Source organism: Xiphophorus hellerii, chromosome 1 (genome assembly GCF_003331165.1).
Source record: "Xiphophorus hellerii strain 12219 chromosome 1, Xiphophorus_hellerii-4.1, whole genome shotgun sequence".
NCBI lineage: Eukaryota > Metazoa > Chordata > Actinopteri > Cyprinodontiformes > Poeciliidae > Xiphophorus > Xiphophorus hellerii.
Window position 1 is genome coordinate 15,337,444 of NC_045672.1, and position 20,297 is coordinate 15,357,740.

The 20,297-nt window shown below is 39.8% G+C and overlaps 2 protein-coding genes across 5 annotated transcripts in view; both read left to right on the plus strand.

Moving 5' to 3' along the window:
• Positions 1 to 7,384, plus strand: part of LOC116726867 (adenylate cyclase type 6-like) — a 46,152-nt gene extending 38,768 nt beyond the window's left edge. For 2 of the 3 annotated variants that reach the window (XM_032573790.1, XM_032573798.1), the window contains exons 22-25: positions 153 to 416; positions 572 to 776; positions 926 to 1,050; positions 4,102 to 7,384. In XM_032573790.1, coding sequence (XP_032429681.1) covers positions 153 to 416; positions 572 to 776; positions 926 to 1,050; positions 4,102 to 4,230 — 723 coding nt within the window. In that variant the 3' untranslated portion in view covers positions 4,231 to 7,384. Of the gene's footprint in view, positions 1 to 152; positions 417 to 571; positions 777 to 925; positions 1,051 to 4,101 lie in introns of those variants that run through there. The other variant, XM_032573808.1, reaches the window with a different exon arrangement.
• Positions 7,385 to 8,859: 1,475 nt separating this feature from the next.
• galnt6 (UDP-N-acetyl-alpha-D-galactosamine:polypeptide N-acetylgalactosaminyltransferase 6 (GalNAc-T6)) lies at positions 8,860 to 19,899 on the plus strand. Of its 2 annotated transcripts, XM_032573829.1 has the most exons (12): positions 10,033 to 10,156; positions 10,260 to 10,263; positions 10,296 to 10,803; positions 11,267 to 11,439; positions 15,825 to 15,974; positions 17,253 to 17,487; positions 17,575 to 17,692; positions 17,788 to 17,988; positions 18,067 to 18,198; positions 18,295 to 18,396; positions 18,502 to 18,660; positions 19,613 to 19,899. In XM_032573829.1, the coding sequence occupies exons 3-12, from the start codon at positions 10,325 to 10,327 to the stop codon at positions 19,724 to 19,726; spliced, it is 1,863 nt and encodes a 620-aa protein (XP_032429720.1). In that variant the 5' UTR covers positions 10,033 to 10,156; positions 10,260 to 10,263; positions 10,296 to 10,324; the 3' UTR covers positions 19,727 to 19,899. The 2 variants fall into 2 exon arrangements, with proteins under 2 accessions (XP_032429712.1, XP_032429720.1); XM_032573821.1 differs by lacking the exons at positions 10,033 to 10,156; positions 10,260 to 10,263 and adding an exon at positions 8,860 to 9,035 and having other exon boundaries at positions 10,298 to 10,803.
• Positions 19,900 to 20,297: the final 398 nt, after the last annotated feature.

The window sequence follows — 20,297 nt, forward strand, 5'->3', positions numbered from 1 at the left end:
AAACTAGAGAAGCCAGGACAAATGTCAGTTCACCACGAATTTCCACCTGACCTGCTGTAGTGTGCTTAAATGTCATGAACGATCAAAGCAAAACAAATAAATCTTCAGAATTTGAGTATCCTGTTAGTGTAACTCCCTCCGTGTCTCCTCAGGCCACGGAGGAGAAGGAGGAAATGGAGGAGTTACAGGCCTACAACCGACGCCTGCTGCACAACATCCTGCCCAAAGACGTGGCCGCCCACTTTCTTGCGATGGAGCGGCGAAATGACGAGCTGTACTACCAGTCGTGTGAGTGCGTCGCTGTCATGTTCGCCTCTATCAGCAACTTCTCCGAGTTTTACGTGGAGCTGGAGGCAAACAATGAGGGGGTCGAGTGCCTCAGACTGCTTAACGAAATCATCGCCGACTTTGACGAGGTAAAATGTGCACCGCCAAGCCCACCAAAGTTTTGGTGCAAATAAAATAATACAGGAAAAATAAGTTACATCCTGTTAGAGGTGAACACTTTGGGTTTTTTTAACCAACAGCTCGGGTTCCCTCTCCTAATTTGTGCTTTACCACTCATCTCCAGATAATCAGTGAGGAGCGGTTCCGTCAGCTGGAGAAAATCAAAACAATCGGCTCCACCTACATGGCAGCTTCGGGCCTCAACGACACCACCTACGACAGAGAGGGCCGCTCACACATCCTGGCTCTGGCTGATTACGCCATGAGGCTTCGAGAGCAGATGAAGTACATCAATGAGCATTCCTTCAACAACTTCCAGATGAAGATTGGTATGCTTGGAAGCTAGAAGAAAATGCTCCTGAAACATAAACCCTCTTTATGTTTAATCAGACACAGAAGACTTAAAATAAGTTAATTACAAGCTGCATTGTCATATTTTTTAATAGTGTAACTTACTTGCAGCATGATTCGTTCTCAGGGTTGAACATGGGGCCTGTTGTGGCAGGGGTGATTGGCGCCAGGAAACCCCAGTATGACATCTGGGGAAACACAGTTAATGTGGCCAGCCGAATGGACAGCACTGGAGTACCGGACTACATACAGGTACGTCGTTTGCAGTTGATCGTGTTCAGAAACTGCTCCAAAGTTTTTACTTGTATGTCACAGCACTTTTATCATTTTAGTTGAAATTTTTTTTTTGTTGTAAAAATAGCAAAGAATCAAAACACATAAAAAAACGTTTTGGTAAGATAAGAAAGAAAAGAAAATCTAGTAAAAGTTTCAGAGTGAAGTTAAAAAAGACAATGCTACATTGTGTCAGTATTGGATTCAGGACCATGAAGTTTTTTTCTCAGATTCTTTTTATGGCGATTTTTGCTATTTTGTACCCACTGACATTTCTTTAGGACAGCGTCAACATGCTGCTCCAACACAGGATAACTCAGTAAAAAGGTTGCCATGTAGAGTTGGTGTAGTCGTTGTTGCTGTTGGAAAGTTGTGGGTTCTATTCCAGCTTCCTACTCTGCCACATGATTATGAGCCACTAGAAAAGATGCTTTTACCCAAATTGTCTACTGATCTCTGTATCTGTATGAAATGGTGCAGAGTTGTTCCGAGTACACATAAACTAAAAATTACAAAATGGATCTGCTCGTATTCTATCATTTCTTGAGGTTACATTCTGTGTAAATTGGTCCAACATCCACAGCAACAACAACAAAAATGTTATTCTTTTCATCTTCATCCTGCTGAGCAGTTTCCTGCAGTACTGGGTTAATCTTAGCATGTTTCTCTGTTTTGATATGGCTCATTGATAGGTTAGCTATTAATATTTCTGTGCAGTTTGATTTTATTGTGTGTGTACAAAACTTGAAACGAAAAAAGCAGCTATTTTAGTTCAAGATCTGAACTGTGTTTTAGTGTCCTGCATTGAAAGCTGTGTGTGAGCACAGCTGATGCAGCAGGGCACAAAACACAAGGAGGCTGGAAGCAGAAAGGATGTTAAATGGCTCCAATGAAAATGTGTGACTATTTTCAAAAAACTGTCTTGCAAATGTGGTTGTGTCACATTGGACATCGTCATCATGCAGTTTTTGGGAGTGGAGTTTAGTCAGGAACTTCAAAACATCATAAACCAAACTTAACTTAGTGTAACAATAAATGCTTTCCCAAAAGGTCTCTTAATGGGTTTATTTGCCCGAAAAGCAACAAAATCGATGAAAAAGATCTAGACATCACACAGTAAATATTAATAAGCTAAAGTGAAGTCAGAAGCAATTTGTTTAAAGTTGAAATGTAATTTATTTGGGGGCAACAATGCACTTTAATTAACATTTATGTTAGAATTAGCCAAAAGACTATTTTTTTCTTCTTTTGTTCTTGTTGTTTTAAATCCAGATTTAAGTTTCAAGCACTTTCCTGACTTCATAAAGCTGTGTCTAAAGTCATTAAATTCGTGTTATGCGATTCAGGTCCACACCTCTGGCAGATTCTTAGAAAATTAGTCATGAAGGCTCTGCTCCTACACAAATGTGGGTCACTTGTGTCCATTCATATGTAAATCATTATGAAATGACATATAAATCTTTTTTTTGTTTGTTTTCTTTTCCCCACAAACTCAGACTTGCCCGTAGAGTTAATATAGTTTATGCTCAGTGCAAACAACTCGAAGCAAATCACAATAATCACTAAAAAATGTTATGCATTTGCAGAGGTGTCATCTTGCAAGAATCTCAGTTACTGCCAGACATGTTGTGTTCCAGCAGATATGCTCCTCGATGAATGTCCCTTTGGGATCAGGCAGAAAGCTAAATTTAAATTTCCCCTGGAGACAAAGCTGCTGCCATGGGTCAACGTCATAATCATAAACATTTAGCAGATGTTAAAGCATATCTTCAAATGTTTAATGCACATGCAAAGCTAAGGGCTTAGGGGGGATAGGGAAGATAAAGAAGAGCACTGCTGCACCCCGTAGGACAGTTTGTGTTACTGCAGCTCCAAATGTTTGACCATTTTAATTTCACTACCAAATAAGCAAAAGGCATCTAAAAAAACAAAATGAACATTTTCATTTTGTAAAATGAAAATTTAAAAAATATATATTTATTGCTATTTCCTGGTAATTTAATTAAAAATCATCTACTAGGTGATTTGAAATAGCTCAAAAACATTGGAAATCCAATTATTCCATTTTATTGAATAAAAAGTGTCACTGTAATTGTAATTGAGCATAATGATTCATAATTGAACAAATATAATGCATTTTGAAATATCAGTGCATAATATTCTTTACAGTGCAGTGAAGAGTATGTACTTTCCACATTGTGTAGCGTTTCCACCACAGACTTCAGGTGCTTTTTACTTGTGTCTTATGCGAAAGGCCAGCACAAAGCGATGCGAAAGGAAAGAGAAATGACTCATGGGTTTCAAAATGTTTTCAAATTAAAAATCTAAAAAGGGTTACTGTGAATAAAATCGATTTCAAGTAACTGTCTTCAAAGGTTACCTAATTAGTAAATTGAGACCACCTGCATGCGATTTAATCTCAGCCATTCTGTGAAGGCCTCAGAGATTGTGAGAACATGACAGAAAAATGAGCCTCATGGAAACCAAGGAACACAGTAGGTCAGAGATAAAGTTGTGGAGATGTTTAAAGCAAAGTTAGGGTCTGAAACAATAGGCAAAAGTTTTAAAATCTAACAGAGCTTTTCAGTTTGTCATTCAAGCATGGACTAACCACAAGCTTATCCCTTCTCCAACACACCTTAATCAAATAGCTGAATTTCCTCATCAGAACCATATTCAGCTTTGCAGAGGCCGTCATTCATTTGATTCAGGATTTTTGGATAAGTAAAGCATCTAAAAGTTGCAGGATAATAGCTCTCGAGGACTGGACATGGGCACATTTGACAGGTTGTGCTGGAAGAGTGATAATCAGAGAACGAGTCAAGAAACTCGAGAGGATCTGCAGAGATGGAGGGGCAAAAAGAATATGAAGTCTTGTTTAAAATATTCATTCAAGTTTTATAGTCGTAACATGGCAAAATATGAAATGTTCAAGAGGTTGTTACTTCTGTGAAAATACACTGATTGTTTTTTTTTTCCCCACCAGACTGATTAAACATCTCACATGCTCATACCCATGTCTTCTCCAAGGTGACCACCGACTTGTACCATGTGCTGGCCAACAACGGATACCAGCTGGACTGTCGAGGTCTTGTCAAGGTGAAAGGGAAGGGGGAGATGACCACCTACTTCCTCACCAGTGGCCCGCCGGGTAGTTAACGACAGAGGCAGCCTGACCACACGGTGACTCCCACTGCGCTGAAACGGCAAGGACTGCAGAGAGACTGAGCGTTCGGCTCAGCGATGGGTGCCGGGGACAAGATGCGGTTGTCGGAGAGATGAGTCCGTTTCTTGTCACATTCTCAGATTGAAGGCTTGTCGCGAGCTGCCCGATAAATGATGAATCCCAGTGGCCTTAGGAAGGAAGCAGCGACGCTTGTGTTTATGAGCAATAGTAAAAGTATACCATCTGGAGTCATTATTTATTTTTGTGAGAAACTAAGCAATCTTTCTTAGAAGAAAATTATGCAAGGACAACATGAAGGAGAAGAATAACCAAAGAACAAATAAATGATTATTCCGTTCAACACTATAATAAACTATATAAGCTATATTGTTCCTCTTTTTCAGAGAGCGAAGGCCACGGTAACTTCTCTGAACTGTTTTTAACAAAGGAGAGCGCACACGCACAGATACGCAGAAGGAAAACGGCAACGACAGCAACCTTTGCTCTGACCTTTCTGTTTCTAATCAGGGCTTTCTTTGTTCCCTCCAACCTGCAATTAGTTTATGGTCCACTCAAACACGCGGCTGAGCGCCGGGCCCTTGTGTCCCCGGAAGAAGATGTAGGAAACAGAAGAATGCTTTGACCTGAAGAATGATTGTATACCAACTATAAACCATTTTTCTACAGTTGTGTCTGCGTCCTGCGTGTACTGGTGTGAGCTCTGAAGCTCGCTCTGTTGAGGGGCAGACAGAAAACTTTTCACTGTGAGATTTCTAAGATACTGTACGACAATGCTTTCTTGCCAAACTGTTTTCTGCAAATCATGTTTTATGTTAGTCACTACAGTTGAGAGTCCATTCCTGATTGTTTGTGTCAAGATTGATCTTTTGAAGATTATCATGTCCCTCTGCGCCTTTACTGGACTGTGATTTATTAACTGATTTCATTCCAAATGAAATAAGCGTGGTTTAGTTGGAACTGTGTTAATGGTAAGCTGACTTGCTGACAGCTTCAGGATTATTTTTATGCAGAAATTCTCCTTCTGCTCTATATTGCCTTGATGTTATTCAGCACTAATGTTTGCATTCTTCATGGCCCAATATTCACAACCTTACACAGCAGTATTTGACACTAATTTCTAGTATAAGCACCCATGAAAGAAGTGTTGTTTGAAACATTATTCAAATGAATGTATGCAAAAATTAACATTTTTATCTACTGCGAGGTGATTAAAAAAAATACATTCTGATTATTCAAATCCCCATGCTAGAAGCCCAACAGTTTAGATGGAATATTTTCTATTTAAAAAAAGCTTTATACTGTGTTGATGTGCTTCTGTTTCTGTCTTGGCACCAAAACGCCGCAAAACAGTCACTCGTTGCTCGCTGTCCTTATGAAAACCCAAGTAAACACTGTCTCATCTTCAATTAGTGCAACTACAGATAGAGTTGGATTTTCCTAGAATAAGAAATCAATAAATAGCTTTTTTCCATTGCCTTGCCTCATATGGTTTTGTTGTTGCACATACGAAGAACAACAAGGAAGGAAAAGAGCAAATGTTTTACATAATGCATCTTTCTAAGTAATAATAAGCACTATTGGTAAAGATGTGTATGATGCCTTAAAATACATTCAAGTTGGAAACATGAGACTAGCTAGCTATTTGGTTAATAACTATTTCTGCAACTATCGAATAAATGTAACATTATTTTTAACTTGATCAAAGTGTTGATGGTCTTTTAATTACTACTCAGTACTCATGTAGCAACGTTCAAAGTTAGTATCCCGATTATTGGGGGCAAGTTAATCAGTTTTATCAATATCATTTGTTAAAATTGTGTTAAAAGTCTATTTTAATTATTTCAGTCTGAATGTAATTTACTAAGACAGCAGTGGTAGTTCAGAAGTACTATTACATAATAAATTTAACAAGTGCCCCTTATTAAATAATGCCTGTGTGCATACTGCTGTGTTTTTAAAAGTTGCTGTACGCTGTTTTAATTGGCTTAAGATATGCCTTTTTCTCTGTTCATTGGCTGTACTGACCCCTTTAACAAGCTACACTCCCGGACGGACCTCCTTCAGGCCAAAACTTTCAGATCACTTTGGCAGCCTTGCCAAATATTAGCAGACCGTTGGCTGCGATGCTAGCAGTCCATCAAATATGAAAGTTGGAAACAAGTTAAACAGGAAAAGCAAGACCATTCTGAATACATGCAAACATCCAGCTGAATGTTATCCGTTGGTCGCTAAGCAGCTGAGATCTGTTTGCTTCTGCAAGTGCTGAAGAGAAAAATATATTTAAAAACAATTCCTTGCACAGTCCATAAGTCTAAATTATAGCTGGATAAGAGGCCTGCTTCTTTTCATCAGTGAGGAAGATTATAAGAACATTAACAATCACTGAAACCTCATTATTAGAGAACTGAATCAAACAAGGGGATCTTAGGTTCACCGAGTCTAGAACCAGCTTTAAAGCTGCCTACATTGCCAACCAGGTTATTCTGAGAAATGCCAGGTAAAAACCATTTTCCATCCCACCGTCACATGTACACAAGTAGAGTTTGCAAAAGGCAGCTGAGAGTTTGACTCGACATTGTGTTTTCGCAATATCACACTAAGATTGAACAAACCGGTAAGGTGAATATATGGAAAAGCACATCATGCACACTGTTAAGCATAGTAGAGGAACCGTGATTTCCTGTGTGACTTTTCTAAAACCACACAGGAAATTGTGAGACATTTAAAATGCAAAATCTACAAGAAACAGAAAATTGTTTGTCACTGGTTCTTTAACAGGATAGCTAACCAAAAATGTGTGGTTAAATCAACCGACAAATAGTTCAAAAGACACAAAAGTGATCATCTCATTTCAATGTCCAGGCCCAGGATACATGTGGTGAAGAGGAGATCCGAAGAAGCAACCAGACAAATATTATAAACAGGAAAAGATCCTTTTATGAAATCTTAAGTGCTGTCATGATGAAAAAAACAAAAAATGTTGAACAAAGTATTAACAGCACTGAATATGTGTTTTTCCCATCATTCTTTCAGCGAGTTTCTCCAACTGCTACAGAAGATTAATTTATTCTAAGGCTTAATATTATTGCCAAGGCTGCCAATAAATGTGGATGGCGCTGTAACTCAGTTCGGCTCCGTGGTGTTCTCTCTGTTATCTCTCATCTCAATCAGCAACCTGCAATCAAGACTGCACCGAGTGACAGTAACCCGAGAGAAACGTCCATCTCCTTTTCTGAATAAGACGGTCTACAGTTTCAAGAGGGTGATACAGGAGAGAGTATTTAATTGCTTGAGCATGAATAATGTATTTACTTCGAACTTATTGCAGTGTTAACTTACAGCACTCTATGGTGAACATTAATTAAGTGACATAAATTCCTCCTAATCCCTGATGAAAAACACTAATGTCACTCTGATAGATACACAACACAGGAACATGAGTTGCATTGTAATATATTCACCGCTGGTTAATATATTCTGACGCACTGATGTGGGTGTGTTGAATTTTTTCAACCACAAATTCTAAAGGGGGAGTGTCATGTAAAACTGACTTTTTGAGCTTTATACAATGTGATGTTGTTATTCTCTGTTCAGAAATATACCTGGAGTGTTGCTTTGATTCTTCCATGCATGTTAAAGAAATCCTTGAATCGCCTTGCAATTTAAAAATTGAATTGCAAGGCGACAGGTTGCTCTCACAAACTCCTCCATTAAAAATAGCTTTAAAACTTCAATGTTTTCTAAGTGGTTGCTGTGAGACATCTTCTTTATTCCTCCAGGTTCCTCAAAGTTTAAATAGGCACAACTTGTCAACAATGTCAGCTACAAGAACTGGACAGAAAAGCCACCAAAACCCAAAGAAACACATTGGAAGATCTGTAGAAAGCCTCCAGGCTGTTGATACGGTTCAACTTATTTCTAAATGTTGGTTTTAGCAGGCCATTAAAATGAAAAGAAATCTGCATTCTTGACTCCTACAATAAAGGCACTGACCACTTTGTCACACTGTGGGAAATATTTCACTTCCTTTGTTTAGATTCACATGTCTCTTTGGTGATAAGGGTCTATGCAATCTGAAATATCTGAGTCCCTGTTTCTTAAAATAGACAAAAACTAAGACCATAACTATGTTGTGTAACTTTTGATCTCCTGGAGAGACAATGCTACAGACAGACTAGGATTGCCTCTGCCGGATTCCTTGTGGACATTTCCACCCTTACACTTCTTCCTTACACTCAACTTTACCCTAATAGGCTTGGATGCACAATCTGTAATGGCTCTGTAATCAGAAGTGTCCATTTATAATCATCTTTATTTAAATTTTTTTTTGAGTCTGTTTTTTTGTTTAGATGGTTTTTATGTAGAACTCAAATTAACTGAGAAACTTAGCTTCATTAATCTAAAGAATAATTTCAAATTAACAGGAATAAATTCTTGGTAAATATCAGTCTGGATTTACTGTCGTATATGAGTTTCAAATTAAGAAACCTGATACTTATTCTTATTATGATTCACTGACTATGTGACTTCTGCCATGTGATGCTCTGCGGTTCTGGACGCAATCCACCAGCAGGGGACTCACTTCAACTAATTATTATCTTGTAAAAATGGCACCTGCTCATGAGCTGAAAACAACAGACAGGAGACCGGTTGGCTGTCATCTACAAAGTCGGTGAGAAGAACCGTGGCTGCTGATCTGGCAGCTTAACGCACAAACCGAGGAGGAGTACCTCGTCAAGCAGAGAGCAGGTGTGGACAGCTTGCTCTTTTCATGACAGTAAGTGGCGACATTTATTTGTTTTTTAAACTTCACAGGTGTAATGGTCCCCGATTGCTATCGATAAGAAAACCCGGTTCTCTGTCTGACGCTTTATATGTCAAATATGACGCTTTACTGTCACATTTGACAGTAAAGCGTGGTAAGTAGAAGCTGCTCTATGATCTGTCACCGAGCAGTCACTGAAAGCAGGACACTTTCCACCAACTCTTCCTCTTTCATTTTAGCTATGAAACGTTAAGAGCTAAAAAGTCTGTCAATTTTTTTTTCCTTATCTATTAATATCTTATAGACCACACTGTGCTGAATCTGTAGAGTATCTTTCAGTTCCTGGGGAAAACAAAACAAAACAGATTAAACTGTTGCCACATACAGTAAAGTCAGATACTGTATATCTCAACTCATAGAAGTAGTTTAATTTTGTCAATGAAGTGCAAGGGGTGCCTTTGCGCCTTAGACCAGACTTTAAACTGCCTTTTCTTGAACACTGAAGTGTCCCCCTGAATCAATTACAAAGCCTGGCTGGCCTGAGAATACATTAAATTAATTATGACCAAGTAAGAGTGAGTCTTCTCTTGGACAGTGATCACCAGAGGACATCCACATGTCCTACTTTGCAGTGATATATCCTGTTTCACTCAGCAGGAAACAGGCTGCTATTGTACAAAAGCTGGTTGAAGTTATGTCACGCTCCACGTAGCAGATTTTAGTTCCTGTTGCAAATGACAGCAAGTCATTAGGCGATGAGGTGGATTCTCCTGGTGCGATTAAAAACAACAAGTGCGTGTCATTTATTAACTGGTGTGGGAGCCTTAGGGTGAGCCTCACCTGCTGCCACGTGGGTCCTGGCAAACTATGGCCACAGAGAAGGTGAGTTCAGGTGTTTGCTGAGAGGTGTGGTATGTTTGTTCACTCTCACCACCTCCCTGCTCTCCGTGCTCGCCCTCTGGGACTGTTTCCTGAAGAGACCAGGAGGGAGGAGGAGGAGGAGGAGCAGGGTTGACTGGATCACCAGCTGCTGTGACACTTGCTGAAACGCACAAACCGGTTTGAATGTTTTTTTTTTTGTTTCTTTTTTTTTTTTCCCCCTCTCCTGCTTTGACATCTTTGGTTTCATCCAGGTTAGTGAATATATACCAGGTAGAAAGCAGGTAATGGTAACAGGAGAGCATGTCGTTGAAAGGCCTTGATGTAAGTGGTGGCCTTTAGCAGTTGCCAAGGAGGAAAACTCAAGAGAATTTCTTTGCTTTCCTGTTTCACAGGCTCCAAGGGATCGGCCGATCTGAAACATGCGTCTGATACGCCGGCGTCTCTCTCCTCTGAAGCTAGTCCTCCTCGGGGGAACTCTTTTTATGGTGATCCTGGTGGTTCTCCAGAGGGACGTTGGCTCCTCAAACTCCGGAGACCCCTGGCTACAAGACCTGGCCCACAAACGGGACGAGGTTATGGTCATGGTGCGGAATGCTGTGAACAACATAGGCTTCCAGATCGGAGCTCCTCAGCCCCCGCCGGTGCAGGTGCAGCCCACGGAGGACGTTAAATGCCCCTCCGGATTTTACTCTCAGGCTGAGCTCAAACCTCACCTGGAGAGACCGCCGCAGGACCCTCAAAGCCCTGGGGCTGACGGGAGAGCGTTTGTGAAGGACAACATGACACCTGAGGAGGAGAAGGAGAAGGAGGAGGGCATGACACGGCATTGCTTCAACCAGTTTGCCAGCGATCGGATCTCGCTCAGCCGCAATCTCGGGGATGACACAAGACCGCCGGAGTAAGCTGAAGTCTTTAAGCTAATCTTTTAGTGGCTGTACTAATTGCTGTTGCGCCAACAGCGGTGTTGACATGTAGACATAAGAGGATACAGCTCTGTCTCAATCTCAGAGAGAGCCGTGCTGACACAGGTCAATGATTTACACACATTTTCACAATTTTTCTTAATAATCTCCAGGGCTTAGTAAGCCCATGTTGCTAAACTTCTCAGTGTGCAATAACAGAGACCGACACGTCAGAGTAAATACTCCCAGGCTCACATCTACACACCCAGACTGTGTGTAGACGTTACGTTTCCTTTTGCAGGATGCCAGAACTACTTTTCACGATGCGCTTCGCTAATACATTTCAAACTACAACTATGAAAACACTGAATATCTGAAAACACTCGTCTCCTATGTGTTGATGTAAGAGACCTTGTGTGACTTTCAATTCATCAGATATGCCTCCTACTCTTTCTCCAGGTGTGTGGACAGGAAGTTTCTTCACTGCCCTCCTCTGCCCACCACCAGTGTCATCATTGTCTTCCACAACGAGGCCTGGTCCACGCTCCTCAGGACGGTCTACAGCGTCCTGCACACATCTCCCGCCATCATGCTGAAGGAGATCATCTTGGTTGACGATGCCAGCACTGCAGGTAATAGTGAAACACGTGGAAGATGAGCAAATGGGAGCGGAGTGGAAAGTAAATGTCAGTCTGAGGGGTAGTGCAGCAAACCCACAGTGCAAATTCACATTTTTACACAGGGAATAATCCAGAACTGCACCTCAGTCAATAATTCATTCTCCTCTTCAGATGTTATTAGTTTTTACTGAGCAGAAGTGGCCCAGAAACAACAGGGACAAAAACTGTCAATCTAATGCAGAAGTGCCAGAAGACAGTGTTACTAGCTAAACGTAGCCTCTGTGCTGCCATTTTTTAGAAAGCTTAAAAAGTTATTACACCTATTTAATTTAGTACATCAAGCTTAAACGTACTGTTTGTAGGCTGCTGTTTTAGAGCATGGCTACGTTTTTGCTTTGCAACCTTTTTGTCAATGTTTTTTTAATTTTATTTTATTTCTTTATTTTACTTTTACAATAATATTTAGCTAAAGAGAGGCTGTGTTGAGTGCTGCACTTTCTTTTCACTGTTCTCAAATAGTTTACTGTGTGGGGGAGAAACTACAGAAAGAGACGTTTTTCTAGTTTTGTCCCACAAACATTCAGCATAGAAAGTTGTTACAAGATGAATTATGACTGATAGAAATTATAACAAGGATTAAGCGTGCTAACTGCAGCTGCTTGAAAATGTCAAGCATATAATAAACTATATCTACTGAAGACTGAAGTTGTATGTGCGAAGACATTTATTTTAAAACCTCTTTACTGGGATAGATATCTGTCACTGACGAGGTAAAATTTAGACTACAGGAACTGGAACATGATTACTGAGTAAACTAAATGTCAGAATGACATCATATGCAACTTGTAAGATGTTGTGTACTGATTTTAATGAAATTTTGCTGCGTGATTTTAGTATCAGTGTTCTTTAAGCACTTAGGTTGACATCAGGGACAGCATATATTCCAATTAGGAATTGCTGATTAGATTTTATTATTACTTTTGTTTGTTCACATTGTCTGGGGTTTGTCATCCTTTACCATGGAGGTATTAGGTTCATTTAAAGTTTTCTTTAAAGGTAAATGATTTCTCAGAATATTGACCATTACCCTGTGTTTTTGCCACAAAGGTCTGTTGTCTTTTTTAGACATGGTCTTATCCTGAACACATCTTCTGCTAAAGCTGCAGATGTTTTGAGAACTCTGCTAACATCTGCATCTTCAACTATTCTCACAGAACAGTAGAATAACTCATAAGCATAATGTAATTCATATATTAATATTGCAGATATGTATTTATTTTGACCTTGTTCTGGTTAATGCAGTCACAAAATGTGTGTCCAGTTCCTCTGTCGTATTTAGTGTAATCAGCTCCAAATTGTGAATTTTTGTGAAAAAAGACTGCGAAATAACATTTTCCTTAAAAATAACTGCAACTAACCATAATATAGTCAGTAGGCCTATATTATGTTTACTGAAGCATGCTGCATTATCCCATTTATTCCCATCTACTTCCAATAAAAATGGGACTCAGATCTTCAACATAAACACATCAGCCCGCTTCAAATGTGATGCCAACGCATAGATAAGGTCCTCAGGTCAATCCTTTCTCTGTTTCTTGAAAAACAGTGTGTTGCATTTACGGTGAAAATGCAGCTAATATCAGTGTCATGAGCTTTATCAACTTTGGGTATCCTGCTTTGTCTTTGGACGATAACGACTTTGATTTTTGGTGTTGCAGTTGAGTGTAAGAAAAGCATATTGTTTTGTTTTCCTCCTGCATTAACGGTCCTCATGTTTAGCTGTCCAACAAACAAAACGCTGGAGGAGGAAACAAAATCCACCCAGGATCCGGTTGTGTGCAGCTATTTAAACAGTATCATTAATTGTCTGAGATCCTATAAAATCAACTGCCTTCTTGCGCTGTGAAAGGTGACCCAGAATCATGTTTACTTAGGATTTCAGCACCTGACTCACTCTGTAGCAAACAGGTTGTCCAAATAATTGGGACTCGAAGTGAGAGAGATTTGGAAGAAAACGACTGTGTCACAGCAGCGCCACAAGAATTTGTGTTTTACTGAAGATAGGTGCTGCAAATTCAAATTCGAGGGCCAGGGCACTTGTGTCTAAAAAGGAACATATTGACCTTTTTAGACACAAGTGACAAATTTTCTTTGTTAAAGTAAATATTCTTGTACAACTTAAATGGACAGACACATGCTGCTGATGATCATATGAAATGCATATTGCTATGAAAATAATTCTATGTCTAAATAATGCAAACCTTCTAGAGATGGAGGAAAGAATCAGGGTGTTTCTTTCTGTTTCTTTGTTTTTTCCTTTTTGTCCTGTCTTTCTGTTTCTCCGCATTTCTTTCTGTATCTACATCAGCATGTCTTTTTAAAAAAAAATAATTTGTTCATTCAATCGCATAGTGAGTGCTTTTGAAAACATTTGTTCGCCTGCTTGTTTTAAAGCTCCCGAATCTCCTTTCCAAATAACTACCATTTTAAACAAATCCACATCCGGCTGGGATGTTAAAACAGTAGCTACAGTACAATTCTTTGTAAAGCCTGCAGTTTTTGGAGAATAATAATAATTTAATCTGGAGAGACTCACACAGAGAAGAAAATAGCAGTTAAAAAGATTTAATGGTACAATTTCTTTGGCGCTCGGACCCGGCAGAAGACCGTGAGCCGAGGATCGCCGTGAGCAGGCGGTCTGCTCGGCGAGCTTGGGATAGTCTTCCCCCCCGGGACCGAAACTGGTGGTGGAGCGGAGCTTGGAGAGGGAGAGCACAAGGGATCCTGGAGGACGACCCTCATGGTGAAGGTGGAGATGGGGAGGAGGAGGGTCGAAGCACGGCTGACGAGCAGGAAGACCCCAGGGTAGCTTAGACTTTTGAAGGTGTCTTTGGACGACGATTGGTTGGAGCGGCGTGAAGCTCCGGTCCGGATTGGCTGCGGTCGGGCGTAGTGATTAGATGATGAGGTGAAGCTGGTCGAGTCTCCCAGTTTGAATTTTCGCCAAGGCTCCATTATAAAAAAGTGCGTACCAATTGTAAGCTAATTTTCTGCTGCACTTGTTCAGATAGAGCCGGGTTAAAGTGCAGTCTTTACAAAAAAGGAGAAGACAATCAAAGAAATGTTGGAAAAAAGAAACTGGAAAATCTAGTGGGGATGTGTAACATTGTACAGTATTTGACAGTAGATGATTATTAGCTGACATTGCTCCTCTGTTAAGTGAACTGTAATACCCCATGTGAGAACTTGCTTACAATAGAAGAAAATGAAAAGGACCTTCCACTAAATACATGAAAGGTATTAAGAGTTTTATGAAACTGTGAATGTAAAACATAAAACGAGATGGGATGTTATTTCTGATTTGAGTTGGACGTGTGACTTTCTTGAAAACTTGAACTTTTAGCCTTTTCGTGTGATTATTTTAACAATCAGGTTTGTCTTTTTTTTTTTTTCGTAAATGATACAAAGTGCTAAACCAAAGAAATTTGAAAGACACAAAAAATTCCTAACACATCTGTCTTTTTATTGTTTGAGAGACGGTGCAAGTCTGCAGCAAGTACTTTTGCCTTTAAAGTTGATTCTTTTTTAGATTTGTGTCATGTTAATTTTATTACCTTCAGGATTCATATGATTTCATCCACTGCATCAAGTACTAAAAATTATGCCTTTTTTATCGTTTTGTACATATAGTTATTTGCAAAATTATTCATCTATTCATAAAGAAGGTTTAGGGTTTAATGCATTATAAAAGAGGGAGGGATTCTATAAGCTGCTAAAAAGAATTTATTAAACAATTTTAAACCCATGCATAATTTTGCTTCCACTCTACAATTATGTTCTACTTTATTTTGATTTATCACATAAAACCTGATCATTTAAAGTGACATGAATACTTTTTCAAAGCGCATATAAAAACAAGTTATTCATGTAAATGATACAAAGTGTCATCAGGTTGCAACCTGATGATCTGTTATTTGTTAATAAATGTTGTCTTATTTATTAAGAAATAATCTCACTGTTTTCCTCCCAGCTGCACACAGACATTTCCTCCTTTACTCTGACTTCTCTTTTTAGTTGCTAGAGCTTCAGCTCTCTGCTGCAGAACTTTGTTACTTGTGGCTGAGCAGTTTGCTCAGCCTGACGCTGAGAAATATGTGCCGTTTATTGTGGCCACAAAAGCTTTCAGAGGGGAAGTTTGACCCACTTTTACCAGACGTGTTTCCACTTCGTTGCTTTTGTTGGTCTAAGCCTGATGAATGTTTGACTTTTACGTCTTCTCGTCAGTGAGGTGTTCAATCATACAGCAGGTATTTTTAGACTGAAGGCTTGTCGCTCATGTGCCACAACTGATGTGCATCGTAACTTCGCTGTTCTAACACATGTTTTGTATCTTACAGACCACCTGAAGAAGAAGCTGGAGTTGTTTGTGGAGCAGTTTAAGATTGTCCGTGTTGTCAGGCAGCCAGAGAGGAAAGGCCTCATAACAGCCAGGCTGCTGGGAGCCAGCATTGCTACAGCTGAAGTGCTCACCTTCCTTGATGCGCACTGTAAGGAAACCGCCACACACAATGCGGTTGGCTGCGATGCACAAGTCGCAGCCAGTGTGTTGGGTTGCATACAGTTGCCTGAAATGACAGTAACAGATACCGTGAAACAAAGTGGTTGAGCTTTAAATATCTGGCATAAACTTGAATCCTAAATCGACATTGTTGATAGTAGAGTTGCAATAAATGTACATAATCTCAGTAGTACTGTCTTTACAGATTTTTCAAAGCAAGAACTGGGTGCACAAATTTGAATTTACTGCTAATATATAACAGGATTTCAAATATATAAAAATGTAACTACAATACCCTCTAATGTTTGGATCAATGTCTGTAACAAAAATACCTACACACGCTTGTTTCTACCATGTTGTCTTTGTCAGATATTTAGAGTTCATTTAAATTCAGAGCCACCATTTAAACACAAGTTTACAGCCATCTGGGTGTAGATCTGAGGCAACGTTATAGAATGCTTTTCATTATCCTGTCCACTTTGTGCAATACTTAGCACCAATGGCAGAAAAATAGAACTTTAGCATGTTGCTGTCATCACCATGCTTCACAGTTATGACAGCCTCACAATGACTCCTCCAAACATTCTTGTTATTTGTCAATCTTTGTGTTGTTGGATGACCAAGCATTTACCAAGAAGAACTTCAGCTTCTCCATGTGGGCAGCTACAAATTTCTGCAGGAGACTAAAGCATAAAAGTTTTTAGTCCCATAAATTGAAGCCTTGGTAGCTCCTGAACATCTTAGCCAATTTCTTTTTATCTCAACTTGAAAGTCTTGGTCAGATGGTTGAAACCATCGTCTCCATCCTTTCACACACAAATCAAAGCTGGTTTTGATTGGATGAATTCAGGAGGCTAACATTAAGCCTCTGGAATACTTTTGGAAATAAATCAATTATATTGAAGTGAGGGCCTCACAGGAAATCAACAAATTTAAACAAAAATGTTCTTATTTTTGATGGGAAGAAAGGTTAAAGGAACCTCATTGACAGCTACAAGAAGTCTTTGGTTTCTCTGCAACACACTAAGAAGTGTATTAGAGTTTGTATGCATCACTTTGACCCGTTGTGAGTTAAAGAAAATCACCGTAATTTCAAACCCAATTCTTGTTTTGTGAAATTCATAAAAGTTAATAATTGTTACTATGATATATTCTAAAAATACATGATAGTAAATTCCTGGGTTGCCACCAGAAAAGTACACTAGTTTGTGCAAAAGGGCATTTGTAGAAAAATGTAAGTCTTTTCTTTCCCTTCTTTCATGGTCAGGTGAGTGTTTTCACGGTTGGTTGGAGCCTCTCCTGGCCCGGATAGTTGAAGAACCCACCGCCGTAGTCAGCCCAGAGATCACCACCATTGACCTGAACTCCTTTCAGTTCAACAAACCCGTGGCCACCAACCGCGCTTACAACCGAGGGAACTTCGACTGGAGCCTGACGTTTGGCTGGGAGCCGATACCCGAGGAGGCAAAGAGGCTGCGCAAGGATGAGACCTACCCTGTAAAGTAAGATGGATCATGTTGTTTTCGCTCTTTAAAGTTCTGAATCATTTAAACACCTAAAGCCTTTGGATCTGCTCATGAAAATTTCAGAACACCTACTTTTGCCGGAGGCCTTTTCTCAATCTCAAAGAAGTACTTTGAGCACATCGGAACATATGATGACAAGATGGAGATCTGGGGCGGGGAAAATGTGGAAATGTCCTTCAGGGTCAGTCTCTCTTATCTGTCCCACCCTCCTCTCCCAATTGTCCACATTAATCATTAAGTTACCTTGACATTTTCTGCAAACATTTATGTGTGAAGGTGTGGCAGTGTGGGGGTCAGCTGGAGATCATTCCCTGCTCGGTGGTGGGTCACGTTTTCCGCACCAAAAGTCCGCACACCTTCCCCAAGGGCACTGAGGTCATCACTCGCAACCAGGTGCGCCTGGCTGAAGTCTGGATGGATGATTTTAAGAAGATCTTCTATCGGCGCAACCACAACGCTGCAGTGATGGCCAGTGAGGTATGTCTTCTAATTCTAATGCACCATCAAGCTGCATCGTCATGTTTTGACCACAAATCTTTTTTTTTTTTACAATAGCATAAATATGGAGACATCTCTGATCGCCTCAACCTGAGGAACAGGCTTCAGTGCAAGAACTTCACCTGGTATCTGAACACCATCTACCCAGAGATCTTCATTCCTGACCTAAAGCCTGAAAAATTTGGATCAGTGAGTCGATTTTCTGAGCACCAACAATGTGATAGACTATGTTAGATGCACTGCTCAGTTTGTGTTCTCCTTGATTCGTGTCCATGTTTGTCACAGATCAGAAACTCTGGATCTGGAACCTGCCTAGATGTTGGCGAGAACAACCAGGGGGGTAAAGCTGTGATCATGTACCAGTGTCACAACATGGGAGGAAACCAGGTACAGGAACTCTCATTTACTAGCAGGAAATGAAAAAAAAAAGATTTGAAGATGATTGGATGTTATCTATTTTGGTTGGTTCTAACTAGATGATTGTATTTGTAGTACTTTGAGTATTCGTCCCACAAAGAGCTGCGTCACAACATCGGGAAGCAGCTGTGTCTCCATGCCAACGATCAGTCAGAACCAGTGAAGATTGAGCTGTGCCAGCTGAAGGGGAGGGGGACCAGTTTGTCACCTCAGCAGGAATGGGTCTTTACAGAGGTGAGCGACGCTTCACATCCTGATTGCAGTTCAACACGGCATTATGAGCAGTAACAAACATTTACATCTATATGTTTTGTAAAATAAGGTTCATTCAAATGGAGCTTTAACTTTTATAAGGTCTCTTTTTACCTAATTTCTTCAAAATTATTTAAAATGATACTCTGATAAAATGTGAAATGGGAAAACGTCCACAACATTCCGACATTTAATGAACTCTAACATTTGCTATAATATCTTGTGAACCAATTTTTAAGATGTATTTAGGAAGCAGTTAAGGAAAAATTAGAAACATTTACAGCTCAATTTACCCATGATTTGCAGAATGTCCCTACACTGATATCATTTTTTTTGTTTTCCTAGACAATAAGGAGAATAAGTAGCATCTGTCGCTTACATCTGCAAAGCCCTCAACTATCCACTGCAATTCTAGATACATGTTACACTTTAAATGTTTTTCAAAGATCAGTAAAACTATCTGCAGAAACCAACATTTTTTATTGTTCAAGGCTGTAATGATTTTCTCTTAGAGCGGGCATTAGAAAATCAGTCTACGTGACTTTCCTCTAGTCTAGACGTTGGCTGTAAGCAGCCTTCAAAGGTTTGCAGTCTTGGGCTCATCCAGACTGACTTCATTCCTGCCCAGATAGCAGCTGTCTAGCGAGGTCGCTCAGAAAAACACGGTGCAACAATTAAAACCAGAAAAGCTTTAGGTTTTAACTTTCGTACACTTTAAGAAAATAGCGAAATAATTAGTTATCTGCCTAACTCCAGAAGTGTGCGCATGCTAAGCTAGCGTCACTAGCTGCAGCATAAGGTGCCAGGGTTTCTCATGAAAAGGAGAACAGAATGTCAAATCTGTTTTTGTATACATTGAATACATACAACTGTTAAGTGCATTAATGCACTAAGCTGAGCTTTCATATGACTTTTTCTTCTTGTTTTGTTTCAGGAAAGTCTTCTGAAGAATCCAAGCAGTGGGAGGTGCTTACAGCTGAGAGGGGCTCAGGTTCAGATGGACCACTGTAATGCTGCAGATCCCTTCCAGCAATGGAGTTTCTCTTGACCCCCCAGTCTGCCCATTAGGTGACCTCTGGTCCCCTCCCTGTTATCAGACTCGGCAGCTTAGAGCTGAAGCATTACAGATCCAAATGGACATGCTGGAAAGCTTCGGGCAAGTGGTCATACTGATGACCAGGGAAAGATGGAGGACAATACAGAGATGATGATTGGTTAAAAGAAAAAAGAAAACCCTTATTTGGGTATAACTATTTTTATTTTATTTATGGATGACACTCAGGAAACTCTTTTTACTGTGGTTTGGGGAACTTTGGACATGTTTGAACTTTGCCTTTAGCAGTGGCAGCTTTAAAAAGCCTCTGAACTGCAACGACTTTAATTCACTTGTTTTACACTCAATATGAAAAAACAAGAACGGTATGTGATTGTGATTTTTGTTGTGTCCGGTGATGAATGTGGAAATATTTTATCGCAAGAGGATGAAATGTTTGTTTTTTAATATTTTTTTAGGATTTTATGAAGTTTTATAAATAACTTTTTATTGTAAATAAGTTATTTTCTGTCATGTTAACCATCTAGAAAATAATTTCCAAAGGCACATTTTTGCAGATATGTCT